Source organism: Dendropsophus ebraccatus, chromosome 11 (genome assembly GCF_027789765.1).
Source record: "Dendropsophus ebraccatus isolate aDenEbr1 chromosome 11, aDenEbr1.pat, whole genome shotgun sequence".
NCBI lineage: Eukaryota > Metazoa > Chordata > Amphibia > Anura > Hylidae > Dendropsophus > Dendropsophus ebraccatus.
The window spans coordinates 73,701,475-73,722,065 of record NC_091464.1 but is presented as its reverse complement, the minus strand read 5'-3'; the positions used below and the strand labels follow the sequence as shown (position 1 = coordinate 73,722,065).

The 20,591-nt window shown below is 40.4% G+C and overlaps 1 protein-coding gene across 2 annotated transcripts in view; it reads right to left on the bottom strand.

Annotated features, from left to right (window-relative positions):
- The window catches only part of NCAM2 (neural cell adhesion molecule 2), a 328,135-nt gene that overhangs the window by 64,694 nt on the left and 242,850 nt on the right, over positions 1-20,591 (bottom strand). For both annotated transcript variants that reach the window (XM_069946169.1, XM_069946168.1), the window contains exon 14: positions 19,812-19,933. In XM_069946169.1, the coding sequence (XP_069802270.1) occupies positions 19,812-19,933 (122 nt within the window). The remainder of the gene's footprint in view (positions 1-19,811; positions 19,934-20,591) is intronic.

Below are 20,591 nucleotides of genomic sequence, written 5' to 3'. Positions count from 1 at the left end.
GCCTTTCAACAGTAGCTTCTATCCTTCCTTGGATGTTGTATTAGCCTTTTTGAAGGCAGGATTGACCAAGCCTTTGAACATTAGCTTCTATCCTTCCTTGGATATTGTATTAGCCTTTTTGAAGGCAGGATTGATCAGGTCTTTTAACAGTAGCTTCTATCCTTCCTTGGATGTTTTATTAGCAGTTTTGAAGGCAGGATTGACCAGGCCTTTCATCAGTAGCTTCTATCCTTCCTCGGATGTTTTATTAGCTATTTTGAAGGCAGGATTGACCAGGCCTTTCACCAGTAGCTTCTATCCTTCCTTAGATGTTGTAGTAGCCTTTTTGAAGGCCGGATTGACCAGGACTTTCACCAGTACCGTCTGTCTTACTTGGATGTTGTAGCCTTTTTGAAGGCAGGATTGACCAGGTCTTTTTAATAGACAGGCTACTGCACTTGCCCTTGGATATTGTATTAGCCTTTTTGAAGGCAGGATTGATCAGGTCTTTTAACAGTAGCTTCTATCCTTCCTTGGATGTTTTATTAGCAGTTTTGAAGGCAGGATTGACCAGGCCTTTCATCAGTAGCTTCTATCCTTCCTCGGATGTTTTATTAGCTATTTTGAAGGCAGGATTGACCAGGCCTTTCACCAGTAGCTTCTATCCTTCCTTAGATGTTGTAGTAGCCTTTTTGAAGGCCGGATTGACCAGGACTTTCACCAGTACCGTCTGTCTTACTTGGATGTTGTAGCCTTTTTGAAGGCAGGATTGACCAGGTCTTTTTAATAGACAGGCTACTGCACTTGCCCTCTCTTAGAGACTCTTTAAGGGATTGAAAGTGTGTTCATTCGATCTAATCAAATTCCGAGGCCTCTTAGGAAGACTGTTCTGTTATTCTTCATCCCTATCTCCAAAGATATGCCTCTCATGCACAACTGCATGAGGGTGTGAGGCTAAATCTAGCCATAATCTGGCTATTTTTATTGGATGATTGTATTGTCCAACTTAGTCTGGGTCTGTGGTGTCAGGCAAAGTTTTTGGTTGGTTCATATGCTACCTGTGTTTGAATGGTTCCCTGTGTCCTCACCGCCATGCTGTGTTAGGCTAAATTTTGGGGTGGTTCATATGCTATCTCTGTTTTTAATGGTTCTCTGTTTCTTCACCGCAATGCTGTGTCAGGCTAAATTTTGGGGTGGTTCATATGCTACCTCTGTTTTAATGGCTCTCTGTGTCCTCACCGCCATGCTGTGTCAGGCAATATTTTTGGGTGGTTCATCATATGCTACCTCTGTTTTAATGGTTCCCTGTGTTCTCACTGCCATGCTGTGTCAGGCTGAGTTTTTGGGTGGTTCATATGCCTACCTCTGTTTTAACCAGGCTGTTGCCCAGAATTTGGCATAATGGTGCGATTACACAGCCTCAGAAACATCCATACATGCTGCCCCTGCTTTTTCTTGTCCATTTCCATGGTGTTTCCATCATTTTTTGAGGTTGACAGGTTTTCACATGACCTTCCCTCTACCGAACTTGTGTCCCCTGTAAAAATGCTCGAATTTCCCATTGACTTCAATGGGGTTCATTACTTGAAACGAGGACTAGAGTATCGGGAGATATTCGTCTCGAGTAACGAGCACCCGAGCATTTTAGTACTCGCTCATTACTAATTGTTAGAAAGATTGTTAATTTCGTTTTCAGCGCTTTTGTAAAACCAGCACCTCAACTAAAATTTACTGTCAATACTTTATTTTTTAATCCTTGGGCTGGATCTCAAAAGTGGCCTTTTATGCAAAAAAGTGGTATAAAGTTTAAATTCTCTCGGTAAGCCTGAGACATCGGAGGAGTAACATTTCTTCTCACCCCACTGGTGCTATTGATTGATGGAGGTCTATGCACTCAATGTCTATACGGCATTAACAGTTACTGTTACCCCCTTTTTGCATTCTGTTTTTTCTACACAGGTGTAAAGGGTACATTTTGCATTTTTTTTAAATCTTATTTTATATCATAGATCATGGTGCTTGTTCTAGTTAAAAGTGATCTTTTATCATCTGTGGATTGTGCTACCTGGGCGGAGCTTCGGCGCCGCAGTGCCCAGCCTACATCGTCATGTAGGCCTTGTCCTCGGTGACGTCATCGGTATATAGGCCTCCGCCCCCTCTGTCGCCATTGGGATGGGCCAACCTTCAGGGGGTGCACCCTAGATCTTTAAGCTAGGCCTCTCTAATGGTCGTCGGGGGGTGGGGGGCGTAGACGGCTATGACATCACAAAGCGGTGTGGTCTACTGTGTTGTTGTGTGGCGCTTTGGTCGACAAGCCCCACCCAGGTGTCACAATCCGAAGGTAATAAAATATCACTTTTTACTGGAACAAGAACCATGAGGTATGATATAAAATAAGGTATGAAAACTGAAAAATTTACCATTTACACATACAGTATGTACAGTACATACAGTAAGTCATAATGCAAAAAGGGAGTGACAGTGTCACTTTAAGGAGTGTACTGGCTGTAAAAGTATGAAGTTCGATCAGCCAAGAATGTAGAAAACCTCTTTAACAGCTTAAACAAAGGGCTAGTTTTACTATGAGGTTCACAAACCATAGAATAAAAGGATAATACGGCTATAAGTTTGAGGTAAAAAATCATTATTGATACTTACATTAAAGTGTCACTGTGGTTAATTTTTTTTTTTTTTTGCAGAAATCAATAGTCCAGGCGATTTTAAGAAACTTTGTAATTGGGTTTATTAGCCAAAGATGCCATTATCTGCATGTAAAAAGCCTTTTCCCAGGTCCCCCCCCCCTCCTCTCCTTTCTGCTGTCCACTCCTCAGAATCAGGAAATCTCGACTGTTTTTTCATCTCTTTCATCAGTCAGATCTGTCTGGTCTATGAAGAGGGGAGGGGGAGGGGGAAGGAGCAAGATCAGCAGGCAGCTGAGATCTGAGAACAAAGGATTACTCAGCAGGGGAGCTATTCAGAGCCCTAATTAGTGGTCAGATAGCTCCATGGTGCCTGTCAGAAGAGAGAGCCCGATGTGAATGTAAATTAACTCTTTGTTGTCCTGTTTTTGCTGCCTTTACTTTCTCTCTCCATAGGAAAACCATGAAGACAGGGGGGAGAGCTTCAAACTGCTTTTTCGTGATAAGGCTGGGTTTACACTACGTATATTTCAGTCAGTATTCTGGTCCTTAAATAACAGCACTGTAAAGGTGGAAGTAGTGCTGCACTCGTGTTCGATCCAAAATATTATTTATTTAGCCATACAAGACAGAGATGGTGCACAGAAAGGCGACGATCGTTTCACGCACAAGCGCGTTTGTGCGTGAAACGATCATCGCCTTTCTGTGCACCATCTCTGTCTTGTATGGCTAAATAAATAATATTTTGGATCGAACACGAGTGCCGCACTACTTCCACCTTTACAGTGCTATTATTAAAGGACTACACTTTGCTGGTTGCAGAGCACCGTGGATCCGAGAACTGTGTCCAGGTGAGCCAGATTTGGCTGTTACTTTCTCGGTGGGGGGGTAGTGCCGTGTTTCCTAGCATATACCTATTGCAGTATTGTGGTCCTAATATTGCAACCAAAACCAGGAGTGGATTGAAAACACATAAAGGCTCTGTTCACACAATGTTGAAATTGAGTGGATGGTCGTCATTTAATGGCAAATATTTGCTGTTATTTTAAAACAACGGTTGTTATATTGAAATAATGGCCGCTATTTACTGTTATATGGCGGCCATCCACTCAATTTCAACATTGTGTGAACAGATCCTTTCTGTGTTTTTAATCCAATCCTGGTTTTGGTTGCAATATGAGGACCACAATACTGACTGAAATATACGTAGTGTGAACCTAGCCTCAAAATGCATTTTTCGGCTACTAAACGCAATTACAAAGTTTCTTAAAATCGCTTGTACTATTGATTTCTGCAATAAAAATTTTAACGACAGTGACCCTTTAAGTATAATGCTGCACTCCATTGAAGTCAATGGGAAATTGCATAGCAGTGCACGCACAGTATAGGATAACGGCCATAATTGATTATGACTTTCCAAATAATGAGCGTGCACATCACTTATAACCTGCTTTTCAGTTTTTTTTTTTTAAACACAGCGTAGTCCTGTTCTTGCCTGTCCCTAGCCCGTACCCCTCACCCCTTCCATCTGGGATAAGTACACAGAAGAAGAATGAAGGTCAGACACCCAGGCAAAAGCAGACACTCCAAATACGATAGTGGGTCAAGAAAGTTAGGTCAATACTAAAAGGCAAATTTAAACACAAGTTCAAAATTAGGATACCAAGAAAGTAAGTCCAAGGCAACAGAAATGCTTAGGAGTAGTGGAGAGGCTGAACAGTTTGTGCTCTCTGCTCAACACTACATAAGATGCTCAGAAAGACAAATCACCGGTACCTGTGGCTGGCGGGTGGCATAATTTTACTCTGCATTCAGGACACAGGAAAGTCCAGTGATGGTCCTAATTTGTTAACGCCCCCTTCTCCTTATAGGATAATTAACCCCCATGCTGTGAGAAAGACTGGTAGTATGTTGCCGCACATCCATTCTCCTGGCAACCTAGGGCTTGGGAAACTAGTGGAGATGTCACCTGATCAGAACAAGATTGTGACACCCACTGCTTCCTGGCCCTGTAGGGCCATACCTTTTCCCATTCTACTGCCTTAGATTGAAGTACATTATAGCCTGGGCTTCACAGCATAAAGTCACAGTCTCTTTATTCCTCTTCAAAGACTAAAATTTTAACAAAAAATAAAAACGTATTCCAGCTGTGTCTAAAAATTCAGCTTCTGCTAACAGACTGAACGAGACAGCAAGCAATCCGCTTTAATTCTTTCAACTAAATTCATCAAGTGGGTCTTATAATCTGAAAAAAAACACGCTAATCAGAATCCATTTTCGTGTAGTGTTGATCCTCTATTTTGCGGCTTTGTAAGAGGATATAGCTGACCACTCTATTTCACAGGGCAGGGCTTCATGAGTCTTTTCTAGCTTTTGTGATGTTAGACTATTCAATTAAAATGCCCTGTGTATCCAACAGAAGCCAAAATCCTATAACTGCCGAGATTTCTGAGGGAAATTGTTTTCCCACCCGCAGCATAACAGTATATTAATTTCTGTGAGAGAAGACAATATTGTGTTAGTTCTCCAGAATCGTGCGGCTTGGAAGCTTCCGGTGATTTATAGCTCAGTCTCAACAAACAGTGACAAACAGCAGCGTCTGACAACAGAGGAACTTAATCCACCCTCTTCATGTTATTGTCACTATGAGATCTACAGAAATAAAACATGGAATACATTGCCTGATTCTGAGCTGTCATTTAATTCAGAGGGGTTGTTCTATCTGGCCAGCTATTTCTCTAAAGCAACTTCTGCTGGTATAAACCCCTTATATTAACCTTTGGAAAGTAGAATTAACAATAGAATAAACAATTCAATGGCCATTTGCAAGTGGACTTTTCAGAGTTAGGCCATGTTCACACTATGTAAGTTTCATATTAATCACGGTTGTCGTTGCCGATTTGCAACAACAGCCATAAATTATATGAAATTTACATTGTGCTGCCATCTGTGGAATCCCGGCCAGAGTGTATACACATACTATACACTCTGGCTGGGATCGCTAGCGGCCACGCAAAAAACTGATATGTCAGTTTTCTGTGGCAACTATTCATTGAATAGCGGCTGCAGATAACCATGTCAGTGCACACTATGGAGCGTGTGGCTCCGGCCCGCATGCTCCATTGTGTGCAGCAGTAAATTCACATGCGAGTGCACCCACATTCAAATTCAGAAGAAATGAAGATCATCTGGCCGGTACTGCAGTACCAGCCGGGATGATCTTCAGTAACACCTGGCGTTCCGTGATCCGTCCGGGTCACAGAACGGCTGGTTTTATACATAGTGTGCACATGGCCTAATGCTTCAGTTTATTGGTAATCTCATGGGAGATTACAATATTCATTACAGATCTATCTTAGGGTAGCATGAACTACTGGTAAAAAAAGATGAACAGAATGACATATCACTTGATTTGGAGATATCCTACTGAATTTCAAAAGCACTGCACGCTAGTCCTCTCCATTATGTTTGTGTTCTCAGAAGTCCTCAATGTTCACGAGCACCAGCTACCTCTGCTTAGTGGATGCTTATTGACAGATGTTTATACTGTGTATAGGCAGATGGCTTTCAATTTCCAGCCAGAAGGCTGAGGGAGGGGTGCGGCATGAAGCCCATTTTCCTGCTTATTAGGAGAACGGCTGTACTGACTGGTTTAAGTTAGACATAATTCTGTTTAGCATTTATGTCACTAGTTAATGCTGCCCTCATCTAAAGCAGTATAAACCTAGTGACAGATTACCTTTAACAATATTAATAACTACATGACTGCTATGAACCTATTAACTACCAAATAGCTACTGTAACATAACTGGCTGGTGGCATAACTGTATAACATGGCTTCAACTACAGAGTGTAATAGTTGCCTTTCCTGTGTCCTAAGGAAGGTTCCTAGTACTCAGATACCCATAGAACAAATTGAACTTTTCCCTCTATTTTCCCCTAAATTGCCCAAGTAATATCTCTGAACTTGTCCTAGACTAAACTACACTACACAAAATATAGGGTAGCAGAAGACACTATGACACTAAAAAAATGCAAGTGTGACAAAACTAAAAGTAGGTAAAAGACTCAAAGACCTCTAAATGCTGACACGGGGATAACACAAACAGGAAACAAAGTGGAACTCAATATGAGAACCTGAAATAAACAGAAACTAATAGATCTAGGTAAACTACTCCACACAAACATCCAGACTTGGGTGATCATGTGTCAGGATTTGAACCTAGTGACTCCTGCACTCCAGGCTGCAGCTCTACTCACTGAGCCACTGAACCTTGCTGGACAGCTCCAGTTCTGAATATATTGGTCAAGATCATGTTTCTTTAGTTCCCAGTCTTGAATCCTTAATTGGCTCCACCCCTGGACTTCCTATATAAACCCAGCCTTTCCAGTTCCTCCTTGTGAGATTATTGTGCTTTTGCCCTTAATCAAGCTACTCCTTACTCTGCTCTGCTGTTGTTACTTACCTGTGTACCGAACTCTGGCTAGTTATCTGACTCCGATTCTGCCTTATCCTCCAACTATATTGCTGCTCTCTGTGCACCGGACTCTGGCTAAGTATCTGACTACGCTTTGTATAAACCTCCAAACACATTGCTGCTACCTGTGTATGGACTTCTGGCTGACTGCTGACCACGCTTGTCTCCACCACTTCACTGCAACCTGTGTAGCGACCTCCAACTAACCAAGGTTAGTCTCTTGTACTTTTGTCTACATCCAGTGTTGTTATTGCTATTGGGCTCCAACCCAGACTAGACGACTAGACCGTTACAGAATAATCTCACCTAAAATATGGAGTCTGCTCTGACAACTTTGAGGGAACAAGTTGCTGAATTACAAGCATTTGGTGCTACCTATCAAGAAAAGTTTTCTAAATTACAAACTGTAGTACTGGATCAACAAAAGGACATTATTGAGCTACAAAGACAACTTCTGGACGTACGTGGCTCTGACTCAAATCCACGCATGCCGCTGCCATCAAAATTCAATGGTGACCGTCAACGTTACCGTGGATTCCTTAATCAATGCCGTATATATTTTCAAATGCAACCTGCCTCATTTTCTTGTGACAAGAAAAAAGTTCTGTTTATCATTAATCTCTTGACAGATGAAGCTCTTGCATGGGCTTCTCCATATGTGGAAAAGGACTGTGATATTCTCAATGACCTAAAAATCTTTATTATTGCTATGAATCAAGTTTTTGATGATCCAAATCGTTGTGCCACTGCTGAAACTAAATTGCACAATCTACGTCAGGGTAGACGCTCTGTTGCTGAATATACAGCCGAATTTAGACGCTGGGTTACTGATACTACATGGAATCCAGCAGCACAAAGAAGCCAGTTTCGCCGAGGACTATCAGAGCAAGTGAAGGATGAGCTTGCCAGAGTAGAGACCCCAGATGATTTGGAAGCCTTTATTCAACTGTGTATTCGAATTGACCAGAGACTTACTGAAAGAAGAAAGGAAAAACTGCAGGTATTTGGAAACAATCCTACTTTTTCTTTTAATCAACTACCATTAAACACCCAGAAAGATTCAGAAAGTGCACCTGAACCCATGCAAATTGATGCCATCCGGAGACCCCTTTCTACAGCAGAAAAAGAGAGGCGTCGTACCGAAAACTTGTGCCTCTATTGTGGGAGTAAAGGTCATTATGCAATCAACTGTCCTAACAAAGTCCAAAGGACCATAGCCTTTACTGGTGCCAAGTCTGTAAGTAACCCTGATCTTGAACATCTGGACTATGTTGCATATCCTATTTCCTCTATAACTATAGATAATGTGAAGGCATGTTCACCATCTTCTCACTTTATCATTCCGATACAAATCACCATTGGAAATTATAAGGTGCAGTCTTCAGCCATGTTGGATTCTGGGGCAGGAGGAAATTTCATGGACTTGGAATTTGCACTTAACCACAGCATTGAGAGGAGAAATAAAGCCATGCCTATTGATATGGAAACCGTAGATGGATCAGCCTTATCATCTGGGCCTGTAACCCATGAGACTGTTGAACTTCAGATCTATATTGAACCAGACCATCAAGAAACCATTAGTTTCCATCTGATTTCTTCTCCTAAATTTCCGGTTATTCTAGGAATTCCATGGTTTTCTATCCACAACCCATCTATCAACTGGGAATCAAGGACAATTTCTTTTCCCTCTGAGTACTGTAAGAACAGCTGTCAGAAAAATGTTTCTGAATTCATCAAGGTGGCTGAGATTTCTCAACAGGATTGTACTAAGCTGCCACCTCAATACCAGCAGTTTAACGATGTCTGCAGCAAGAAGAATGCTGACCAACTACCACCTCATCGCCCTTATGATTGTCCTATTGAGTTACTACCTGGAGCAGCCATTCCTTTTGGGAGAATTTATAACCTCTCTGAACCTGAATTAAAAGCACTCAGAGAATACTTAGATGAAAATCTTAACAAAGGCTTCATTCGACCTTCTACATCTCCAGCTGGGGCACCTATATTCTTTGTAGAAAAGAAAGACTCAACCCTACGACCATGCATTGACTACAGGGAGCTAAATAAGATAACTGTGAAAAATCGCTACACTCTCCCCTAATTCCTGAGCTGTTGGAAAGACTCCGCTCTGCAAAGATCTTTACCAAACTAGATCTAAGAGGGGCCTATAATCTTATACGCGTTCGCCCAGGGGATGAGTGGAAAACTGCATTTAGAACTAGATATGGACATTATGAATATCTGGTAATGCCATTTGGCCTCTGTAATGCTCCTGCCACTTTTCAGCATTTTATCAATGATGTGTTTCGAGATTTCTTGGATCAATTTGTTATTGCTTATCTTGACGACATCCTCATATTTTCTGATAGCTTGGATGAGCATCGTAGACATGTAAATTTAGTCTTGGAACGTCTACAGAAAAATCACCTTTATATCAAACTGGAAAAATGTGAATTTGAACAAACTCAGATTCAGTTTCTTGGATATATAATTTCCCCAGAAGGTCTGACTATGGATCCCAGTAAAGTCAAGGCTGTCGTTGATTGGCCTACTCCAAGCAATTTAAAAGAAGTTCAGCGTTTTATTGGATTTGCTAATTTTTACAGAAAATTTGTAAAAAATTTTTCAAAAATCATTTTGCCAATCACTCATCTCACAAAGAAAGCAAAAACATTTAATTGTTCTCCAGAAGCACAGGTTGCATTTGAGAAACTAAAGACTCTTTTCACTTCGGCACCCTTACTAGTTCATCCAAATCCGGAATTACCTTTTATTGTTGAGGTTGATGCCTCAGAATCTGCAGTGGGAGCAGTATTATCCCAACGAATCGGTGACAAGATGCAGCTTCATCCGTGTGCATTTCTTTCTCATAAAATGTCATCTGCAGAAAGAAACTATGACATTGGAAATAAAGAACTTTTAGCCATAAAGGTTGCCTTCTCAGAATGGAGACATCTCTTGGAGGGAGCTAATCATCCAGTAACAGTCCTTACAGACCACAAAAATTTAGAATTCATACGTACTGCAAAAAGGCTCTCTGCAAGACAAGCACGATGGGCCTTATTCTTCTCTAGATTTAACTTCATCATCTCTTATCGGCCAGGTTCAAGAAACGGCAAAGCCGACGCCTTGTCCAGGACTTTTACTGAGTCTCAAGAGAGATACAAGTCAGAGGGTACCATTTTGTCTCCTAAAAACTTTCTAGGAATACTTGACTTTAAAGAATTTTTGACAATGCTTAAAGATGGCTACCAAGATGATTCTTTCCTTAATCATCCTCCTAATGATGTGGATCTCTTTTTTAAGGAGGGGTTTTGGATGCAAGAACATAGGCTATATGTCCCCGAATCTGTTCGACTTGAAATCCTCAAGTTGGTCCATGATTCCAAACTTGCTGGACATCTTGGAATCAATAAAACTAATGAATTACTACTCCGTTCATTTTGGTGGCCTAACTGCAAGAAAGATGTTAAAAAATATGTATCCTCTTGTTTAACATGTGCACGAAACAAGACCCCACGATACCCCTCTTTAGGACTTCTTCAACCACTTCCAATTCCATCCAGGCCTTGGGGCTCAATTTCCATGGATTTTATTGTTGATCTTCCCTCTTCTAAAGAAATGACTGCTGTCCTCGTGGTGGTGGACCGACTTACAAAAATGGCTCATTTTATTCCAACTAAAGGGATTCCAACTGCTGAGCAAACTGCAGAATTAATAATCAAAGAAATATTTAGACTACATGGAATTCCTGATAATGTGGTTTCAGACAGAGGGGTACAATTTACTTCAAGATTTTGGAAAAGTTTCTGTACAGCCTTAGGAGTAACTGTTAATTTGTCTTCGGCCTTTCATCCACAATCTAATGGTCAGACTGAAAGGACCAACCAGACTCTTGAACAGTACCTTCGCTGCTTTATTTCATATCTTCAAGATGATTGGGTAGATTATCTACCAACAGCAGAATTTGCATACAACAACTCTGAACATAGTTCTACCTCTCAAAGTCCATTCTATGCTAATTATGGCTTGCATCCTGTGTTCATTCCTAACCTCCCACTCAATACTCCAATTCCTGCTGTTACTGAAAGATTATCAATGTTGCAAAAATCTCACAAAAAACTAGTAGAGATGTTACAAGAAGCCCAAAAGAACTACAAGAAAGCAGCGGATAAACATCGCAAAGCTCCACCTACATTTCAGGTTGGTGATCAGGTCTGGTTGTCCACAAAGAATTTGAAGGCTCATGTACCATCTCCTAAATTGGGGCAAAAATTCATTGGTCCTTTTAAGATTTCTGCAAAAATCAATGAAGTTGCTTTTCGTTTAGAACTTCCAAACAAACTGAAAATTCATCCTGTATTTCATGTATCTCTGCTTAAACCATTTAATGAAAATCCTTTTCCAGGAAGAAACCAGCCACCTCCTCCACCTGTAAATGTTCAAGGGGAAGAAGAATTTATTGTTGACAAGATTCTGGACTCTAGAATTTTTAGAAACAAATTGCAATATCTCATTCAATGGAAGGGATATGAGCCAGAAGAAAATTCCTGGGAGCCAGAGGAAAATGTCCATGCTCCTAGGTTAACAAAAGCATTTCACCAACAGCATCCTGAAAAACCAGCTCCTAGGATGTCCAGAGGCCATCTTGGAAGGAGGGGACTACTGTCAGGATTTGAACCTAGTGACTCCTGCACTCCAGGCTGCAGCTCTACTCACTGAGCCACTGAACCTTGCTGGACAGCTCCAGTTCTGAATATATTGGTCAAGATCATGTTTCTTTAGTTCCCAGTCTTGAATCCTTAATTGGCTCCACCCCTGGACTTCCTATATAAACCCAGCCTTTCCAGTTCCTCCTTGTGAGATTATTGTGCTTTTGCCCTTAATCAAGCTACTCCTTACTCTGCTCTGCTGTTGTTACTTACCTGTGTACCGAACTCTGGCTAGTTATCTGACTCCGATTCTGCCTTATCCTCCAACTATATTGCTGCTCTCTGTGCACCGGACTCTGGCTAAGTATCTGACTACGCTTTGTATAAACCTCCAAACACATTGCTGCTACCTGTGTATGGACTTCTGGCTGACTGCTGACCACGCTTGTCTCCACCACTTCACTGCAACCTGTGTAGCGACCTCCAACTAACCAAGGTTAGTCTCTTGTACTTTTGTCTACATCCAGTGTTGTTATTGCTATTGGGCTCCAACCCAGACTAGACGACTAGACCGTTACATCATGATACCAGATCTATTATTCTGCTTAACAACTGCCTTAGTGCTTAGGAAACAGAAGAAGGCCAAATAGCCATTCTGTGGTATTCTGTGGGTCCCCCTCTGCAGTCAGTACAGCTTTGACATGTTGAGCCATGTCCTCCACCAGATATCTGAAGGTGTTCTGTGGTATATGGCACAAGGTGGCAGCAGATCCTTTAAAATGTGAGTGTTATTTAAAACCACTTTGCAGAAATCACTAAAGTGATCTTTAAAATACTATGCAACAGATTTTATTAGGCAATAAATTCAGTACTCACAAGGTTGTTTTCCAGACCCCCCCCCCCCCCCAGACACACACGTACTATATGTTTCAGAGAAGCAAAGTTAAAGGGGTTATCCTGCATTTAAAAAAAAATAAAAACATTGCTACTTTCTTCCAGAGACAGCACCACTCGTGTCCATTTTGGGTAGGGTTTTGCAACTTATCAAGTTGTCTCTGGAAGAGCCATGTTCTTTTTAACACTGGATAACACCTTTAAGGTGGGTTTGCTGTGTCCATTATGGTCTATGGAGGAGTTTAAGTATAGGAACCAGCCTAGAACAACATGCTCACATGCTTATATGCCCATTGTAAAGAGGGGTCAAAACAGGCACTGCCTGCATCTACACAGACCCTTAAACAGGAAGCTATGATGCATTTTATGTTCCAAAACCTTTACATTTTATTTTATTTACAATTTGTGCTACATAAGCTCTTCTGGGAGACAAGCTAGCCTAATCTACCCATACACACAGCATCAGTTAGCCTTGGGCACCTATCACCCTGTGCTGGTTAACCATTTTCCTTTCATGTACCACTTCTGCAAGGTACCAACCTCGGTATGCCATAAATACTCCATAAGATGCTGACTCTTATGCTTGTCAACTTTTCCTGCTTCTAACATATCCTTGCTGCCGAATACATCCCGCCCCTTGGCAGCAGCCATTGTCACAACAATTTTTTTTATCTCGATCTTTAGCCCAACAAGAGTTTTAAAGAGTGAAGTAGGCTGTAGGTGACAGCAGTCAACTGATGATAGGTTTAATGATTTACAGTCTAGTTATAGATTAAAAGCAAGAACAAGCAGATTTCATTATAGCTTTTCTCCATCTGAGGCTCCTGAATATATTCATGTATTTATATTAGTTTTAAATTGTGTCATGAACCATAAATAAATCATAATCTAATACAATCCTGCTTCCTTAACCCTTTCTGACTCCTTTATTTATTTATTTATTAATTATCTATTTTGTTGTTCAGTTTTTGGTTATTGTGCCATAGTTTTGTGTCTTGTTTCTGAATGTATTTTCTACAGATAATGTGAAGGAAGCAGTCACACAAAGGCCCTAATTCTTGAGGGGACCCAGAGCTCCCTCTGACTTATTAGACAACATCAGTAATATAAGTAGCACACAGTAAGCATGAAGCCTAAATATAAATTCTGTATTGAGCCCCAGAGGCCTCAAGTTTTGTCTTTCAGCTAGCTGCTCACTGTTAAGGGGGGTTATCCAGTGAAAATCTTTTTTCTTTCAAATCAACTGGTGTCAGAAAGTCATATAGATTTTTTATTTACTTTTATTAAAAAATCTCAAGTCTTCCCATACTTATTAGCCGCTATATAACCTGCAGGAAATGTTTTATTTTCAGTCTGACACAGTTCTCCTTGCTGACATCTCTGGCCGAGACAGGAACTGTCCAGAGCAGGAGATGTTTTCTACAGAGATGTCAGCAGAGAGCAGTGTAAGACTAAAAAAAAAACAAAACATTTCCTGCATGACACTGACAAGTACTGTAAGACTTGATTTTCTTTATTAAAAGTAAATTACAAATCTATATAACTTTTAGATATCAGTTGATTTGGAAGAAAACAATTTTGCTGGACAACCCCTTTAATGCCCACTCTCGTTTTGTTTTTTTGCTCATACATTGCCGACATACTGTATACTCACCCATAAAGCACTCCACAACTCTGCCCCTTCATACATCTCCTCCCTCATCTCCAACTACCATACCACCCGTGCTCTACGTTCTGCTAATTATCTTACACTAACATCTTCCATAATCAGAACCTCTCACTTTCCCCTCCAAGACTTCTGTCGTGCTGCACCAGTTCTGTGGAACTCATTACCCAAAGATCTTAGACTCATTTCCAAAACTCACAGTTTCAAGCGTGCCCTGGAGACTCATCTCTTCAGGCATGCTTCTATTCCCTAAACCTATCTCCCCCTCAGCTATCTCTTCACCTTCTACTCTATTTCTCATTCTGTGCCATATACTTTTTACCTGTACTCAGACAATGGTGTGTGACTGGTTCACCTAATCACCTATAGGCACTTTGCGAGTCTATGTACAATGAATGGACCATCAGCAAATAAAGCACTTCTATCCTGTTGTTTAACCCCCAGTCCTTCTAGTCTGTAAACTCTTGAAAGCAGGTCTTTCACTCTGTTTATATCTGTATTTATTTTATTTTATTCTATAATGTGTAAACAAAAACTTCTTTATTGTGTATTTTTAAAAAAAGTGCTGCGGAATCTGTTGACACTATACAAATAAATATTATTATTATTATTATTATTATTATTATTATTATTATTATTATTATTATTATCGTTATGGGGGTTGCATGCAAGTTGGGCAAACCAAAAACTTAACACAGGAACATCGGTACTTCAGCCTAAAAGCTAACATAACGTAGCAAATTAAATATGGTGGATATAGTCATAAATAGGCATCCCCTGTAAGTAACTACCAAAAAGTAATCCCCCAGAGGGATTGCATGTTCTCCACCCCTAACCTAGAGCTGCACTTGAAAGCAACTGTGGCATTTAAAAGGATTATCCAGCACTACAAAAACATGGTCACTTTTGCTCCACTTTTTTCTCCAGTTAAGCTGTGATTTGCAATTAAGCTTCCCCCCAAATTGGAGACAAGAGAAAGGAAAAAGTGGCCATGTTTTTGTAGCACTGGATAACCTCTTTAAGTGGTTATCAGACATCTGTGTCAATCAAAGGTCTGACTGCCATGGAAGTCAGAGCTCTTTTGTTTACCTTAAAGGCTTTGACATAAAAATTACTAATACAGTCAGTCTATTAGATCACTAATTTGATACTACACTGCAATACTAAATTAATGCAGTGTAGTCTTTAACAATTCCAAAGATTGCTTGCACAGGATCACTAGGGGTACTAAAAAGTGAAGAAAAAAAAAATTTAAACATTGAAAATTAAATTTAATAAATAAATAAATAAAAATTTGAAAAACTCTTTGTTTCACTTTGCAATACAAAAATCTTAACTCCCAAATAAATTAATGAAAATATTTGGTATTGATTGCTGTAAATGAAAATGCCCAAACAAATTTAATTTGTGACACTGATTGACGCTGTGATCACATCACAGAAAAAATGGGAAAAAAAAGTTATCAAGAGGTTAAATCTACTCCAAAATAATACCTATAAAAATTACATATCATAGCAAAAACAGCTAAACAGAGAAAACAAAAAAGTTACGGGGTCAGAATAAATTGATGCAAACATTAACCCCTTCAAGACCAAGCCTATTTGCATTTAAAAGACAAGGCTCATTTTTCAAAATCTGACCTGTCTCACTTTATGCGCTTATAGCTCAGTGATGCTTTAACGTATGCTAGCAATTCCGAGATTGTTCTTTCGTCACATATGGCACTTTATATTAGTGGCAAAATTTGGTCACTACTTTGTGTGTTTTTTGTGAAAAACATCAAAATATCATGAAAAATTTAAAAATCTAGCATTTTATGAACTTTGAAATTCTCTGCTTCTAAAAAAAGAAAGTCGTATCACATAAATTAGTTATTAAGTCACATTACCAATATGTCCTCTTTATTCTGGCTTCATTTCATAAACATATTTTACTTTTTTAGGTTGTTACGGGGCTTAGAAATTTATCAGCAAATTACCACATTTTCGTGAAAGTTTCCAAAACTGATTTTTTTTAGGGACCAGTTCTTTTTTTAAGTTGATTTAGGAGGTTTGTATACTGGAAACCCCCATAAGTGACCCCATTTTGGAAACTACACACCTTAAAGAATTAATCTAGGGGTATAATGAGCATTTTAACCCAACAGGGGCTGGAGGAAAGTATTCACCATTAGGCCATAAAAAATGAAAAATTAAAATTTTCCAATAATATATGCGTTTAGATTAAAGTTTCTCATTTTCAAAAGGAACATGAGAGAAAAAGCACCCCAAAATTTGTAAGGCAGGTTCTTTTGAGTACTATGGTAAACCACTACATGGGCACACAGCAGGGCTCAGAAGGAAAGGAGCACCAATTAGCTTTTCCATTGCAGATTTTGCTGAAGAAGTTTCCGAGCACCAGGTGCATTTGCAGAGCCCCTGTAGTGTCAGCAGAGAGAAAAAAACACATAAGTCACCCCGTTTTGGAAAGTGCGTCCCCTCAAAGAATTCATTTTGGGGTAAGATGAGCATTTTGACCCCACAGGTGTTAGAGGAAAGTATTCAAAATTAGACAGTAAAAATGAAAAACTCGAATTTTTCCAATAATATGTTCGTTTAGTTTCAAATTTCTCAATTGAACGAGGAACAAGGGAAAAAAAGTACCCCAAAATTTGTAACGCAGGTTCTCCTGAGTAAAAAGGTACCTCATATGTGGGCATAAACCACTGCATGGGCACACAGCGGGGCTCCGAAGGAAAGGAGCGCCAATTAGCTTTTTCAATGCAGATTTTGCTGAAGAAGTTTCTGAGCGCCAGGTGCGTTTGCAGTACCCCTGTAGTGCCAGCGGAGTAAAATCTCACCATAAGTAACCCCATTTTGGAAAGTGCACCCCTCAAAGAATTCATTTTGGGGTGTGGTGAGCATTTTGATCCCACAGGTATTAGAGGAAAGTATTCAAAAGTAGGCAGTAAAAATGAAAAACTCAATTTTTCCAATAATATGTTAGTTTGGTTAGAAATTTCTCAATTTCACGAGGAACAAGAGAAAAAAGAACCCCAAAATCTGTAACGCAGGTTCTCCTGAGTAGAACGTTACCCCATATGTAGGCATAAACCCCTGTATGGGCACACAGTGGGGCTCAGAAAGGAAGGAGCGCCAATTAGCATTTTCCGTGCAGATTTTTCTGAAGAAATTTCTGAGCGCCAGGTGCGTTTGCAGCGCCCCTGTAATGTCTACAGAATAGAACTCCCCAAAAGTCACCCCATTTTGGAAAGTGCACCCCTCAAAGAATTCATCTTGGGGAAGGATGAGCATTTTGGCCCCACATGTATTAGAGGAAAGTATTCAAAATTGGCCAGTAAAAATGAAAAATTTGGGGTGGATACGGACAACCTGCTGTGGTTCCAGACAATCTAGGTGGTTACAGCCAACCTGCTGTGGTTACGGACAATCTGGGGTGGTTACAGACAATCTGGGGTGGTTACGGATAAACTGAAGTGCTTATAGGTAATCTGAGGTGGGTACCTGTAATCTGGCATGGTTATGGGCAATCTGGAGGGGGTTATTGGCAATTTGGGGTGGTCATTGGCAAGATGCGGTGGTCAGAGGCAAGGTGCGGTGGTCAGTGGCAAGGTGCGGTGGTCAGTGGCAAGGTGCGGTGGTCAGTGGCAGCGTGCGGTGGTCAGAGGCAAGGTGCGGTGGTCAGTGGCAATGTGCGGTGGTCAGTGGCAACGTGCGGTGGTCAGAGGCGACGTGCTGTGGTCAGAGGCAACCTGCGGTGGTCAGAGGCAACCTGCGGTGGTCAGAGGCAATCTGGGGGGTTACATGTAATCTGGCATGATTACGGGCAACCTGGGGGGGTTATGTGCAACCTGCGGTGGTTACGGGCAAACTGGAGTGGTTACAGGCAATCTAGATTTGTTACGGATAGACTGAAGTACTTATAGGTAATCTGGGGTGAATACATGTAATTTGGGGTGGTTACAGGCAATCTGGGGTGATTATGGACAATCTGGAGGGGGTCACTGGCAACATGCGGTGATTACGGGCAACGTGCGTGTCTGTTCACAGTGATGGCGGCGGCCATCTTGGATCTGATGGCCGCCGCCGGGAGGGGGGGTTAGTGACTGAGGCACTAGGGGGGCTGATCTGGGGTCTGATTTTACTTATTTCATCTCCCCCCACCGTGGATTCACGGTGGGGGGAGATGAAATACAGCGGCAGCACCGGCCCGTTAGTGACCGCCGTTTTGGCGGTCACTAAGAGGTTAATGGGGGTCAGCTGCGGGATCGCAGCTGATTCTCATTACCTCCGGGGCTGCAGTCAGATGAGAGCGGGATCACTATCTCTGCAGCGATCCCGCTCTTATCATTAACTCCTTCAGTAACAGGAACGTATATATATATTCCTACTGCACGGGGTATGTGCAATAGGAACGTATATATACATGTTACTGACGTGAAGGGGTTAAACATTACCTCTAAAGTTACTATATTTTGTTTCAGTGTTTCAGATGAGATTTTATGGTAAATAGACAAGTAAAAAGTACAATTGGTCCTTTAAAAAACAAGTCCTCATATACTGTAGCTTTAAATGGGAATTTAAAGAGTTAAAACGAGAAAAAAAAAAAAAAAGCAAACTCCAAACAACTCCATTTTCACGTTCAGCTATACACAAACATGAGTTACCAAATTAAATGAATTGTGTTATTTCACCTCTCGGTGCACACAACACAGTCACGGCCCTATGCACACAGGTAACATTTCCATTTTCGAGTAGATGCAAATTCATTTGACATGTAGATTGTGTGAACACAATGGGATAAATATAACATTTTGACAAATGAATGAATTGTAAAGTAGAACATTTCAGAATTAATGTTATTTGTTTCACTTTGCAGACGGAAAATGAATTCATGTTCATCTAGTGTATCATTATAATCTCATCTAATTCACTTACCATGAAACAAGGGCAACTGTTACTCCAGTCTCATTACAATTCTCAACTAAGTTAACTGCAGTGGATTTTAGAACTGGATTTTAGGTATTTTTTAGGCAAACTAACATACAGAGTTGATGGATGACAATACAAAAAATTAGCTTTTATCTCCACCTTGTATTATCATGTCATTTTCAGATCTTAAACTCCATCTGTATTTGTTTCCTAATATACAGAGCTCCTAATCCCTTATACAAATATATATTTTACAGATAGTGTACCATGCTATAAGATGTTTATAAGGTACCATACTAGATATCCACAGCCACCATAAGAGGGAGCTGAAGAGATCATTGCATACTTTTTAATTATTGAGTTTAATGTACACACAGTATGCAGTAAGCTCCTAAGCTCCCCTAGTGGCAACTTTAGGTAATCAATATATTATGTTTTGAATCTATTTCTATACAGGGAATTTAGAGCTATGTATCCTCAAAATAGAGACTCAATAAATAGAATCAAATGCATTTTTCTTTTGTAACATTGAGTCAATAAAAAAAATAAAAATAACCACAATTAATACTCACACTTCTGTATTTGACAACATAATTTAAAATTGGGGCACCCCCATCATCTTGCTTTGTGATGCTTAGCTTAAAGGTCTTGCCTGCACCTGGCTGTCCATGAATCGATGGAGGACTCGGCTCACCTGAAAAATAAACAAATGCATCCAGTTGTGTAAATGTATGTTAGTGATGATGTTTTCTCATAAATAATATAATTTAGTAGAAACTTTTTATATTTCCTATGTTTATGCGCCATAAGATCGTACAGCCATTGTTGCACAGCCATTTTGTTTTTGCAATAGAAAGATCAAGGGTCACATTTAGGATTTATTTTCAAGAAAGGTTAAGCTTTGAAGAAAGACTATTTTCAGGATGTTACCAAAAAAACTATTTGTTCTTCACCTATTGATCCCATATGGCCAATCTGAATAACTGTAAACGTGTACATGCACATTAGTAAAAGTGGACAGAACCGTCGACTTAAGTGGGGCTTTCCCAATTGTTGGGGAGAGAGAGGTTGGGTATGTTAGATGTAAACTACCTGACCTTCTTGTTCTTAGAAAAATAAGCTACTGGCTGCTGCTAACTCCCTTTCTCTCTCTTGCGAACATGAAAGATTAGTCCAGCCAAGTGTATGGAGGGATCGGGAATAGAGATGAGCGAACCTGGAGCATGCTCGAGTCGATCCGAACCCAAACCTTAGGCATTTGATTAGCGGTGGCTGCTGAACTTGGATAAAGCCCTAAGGCTATGTGGAAATCATGGACATAGTCATTGGCTGTATCCCTGTTTTCCAGACAA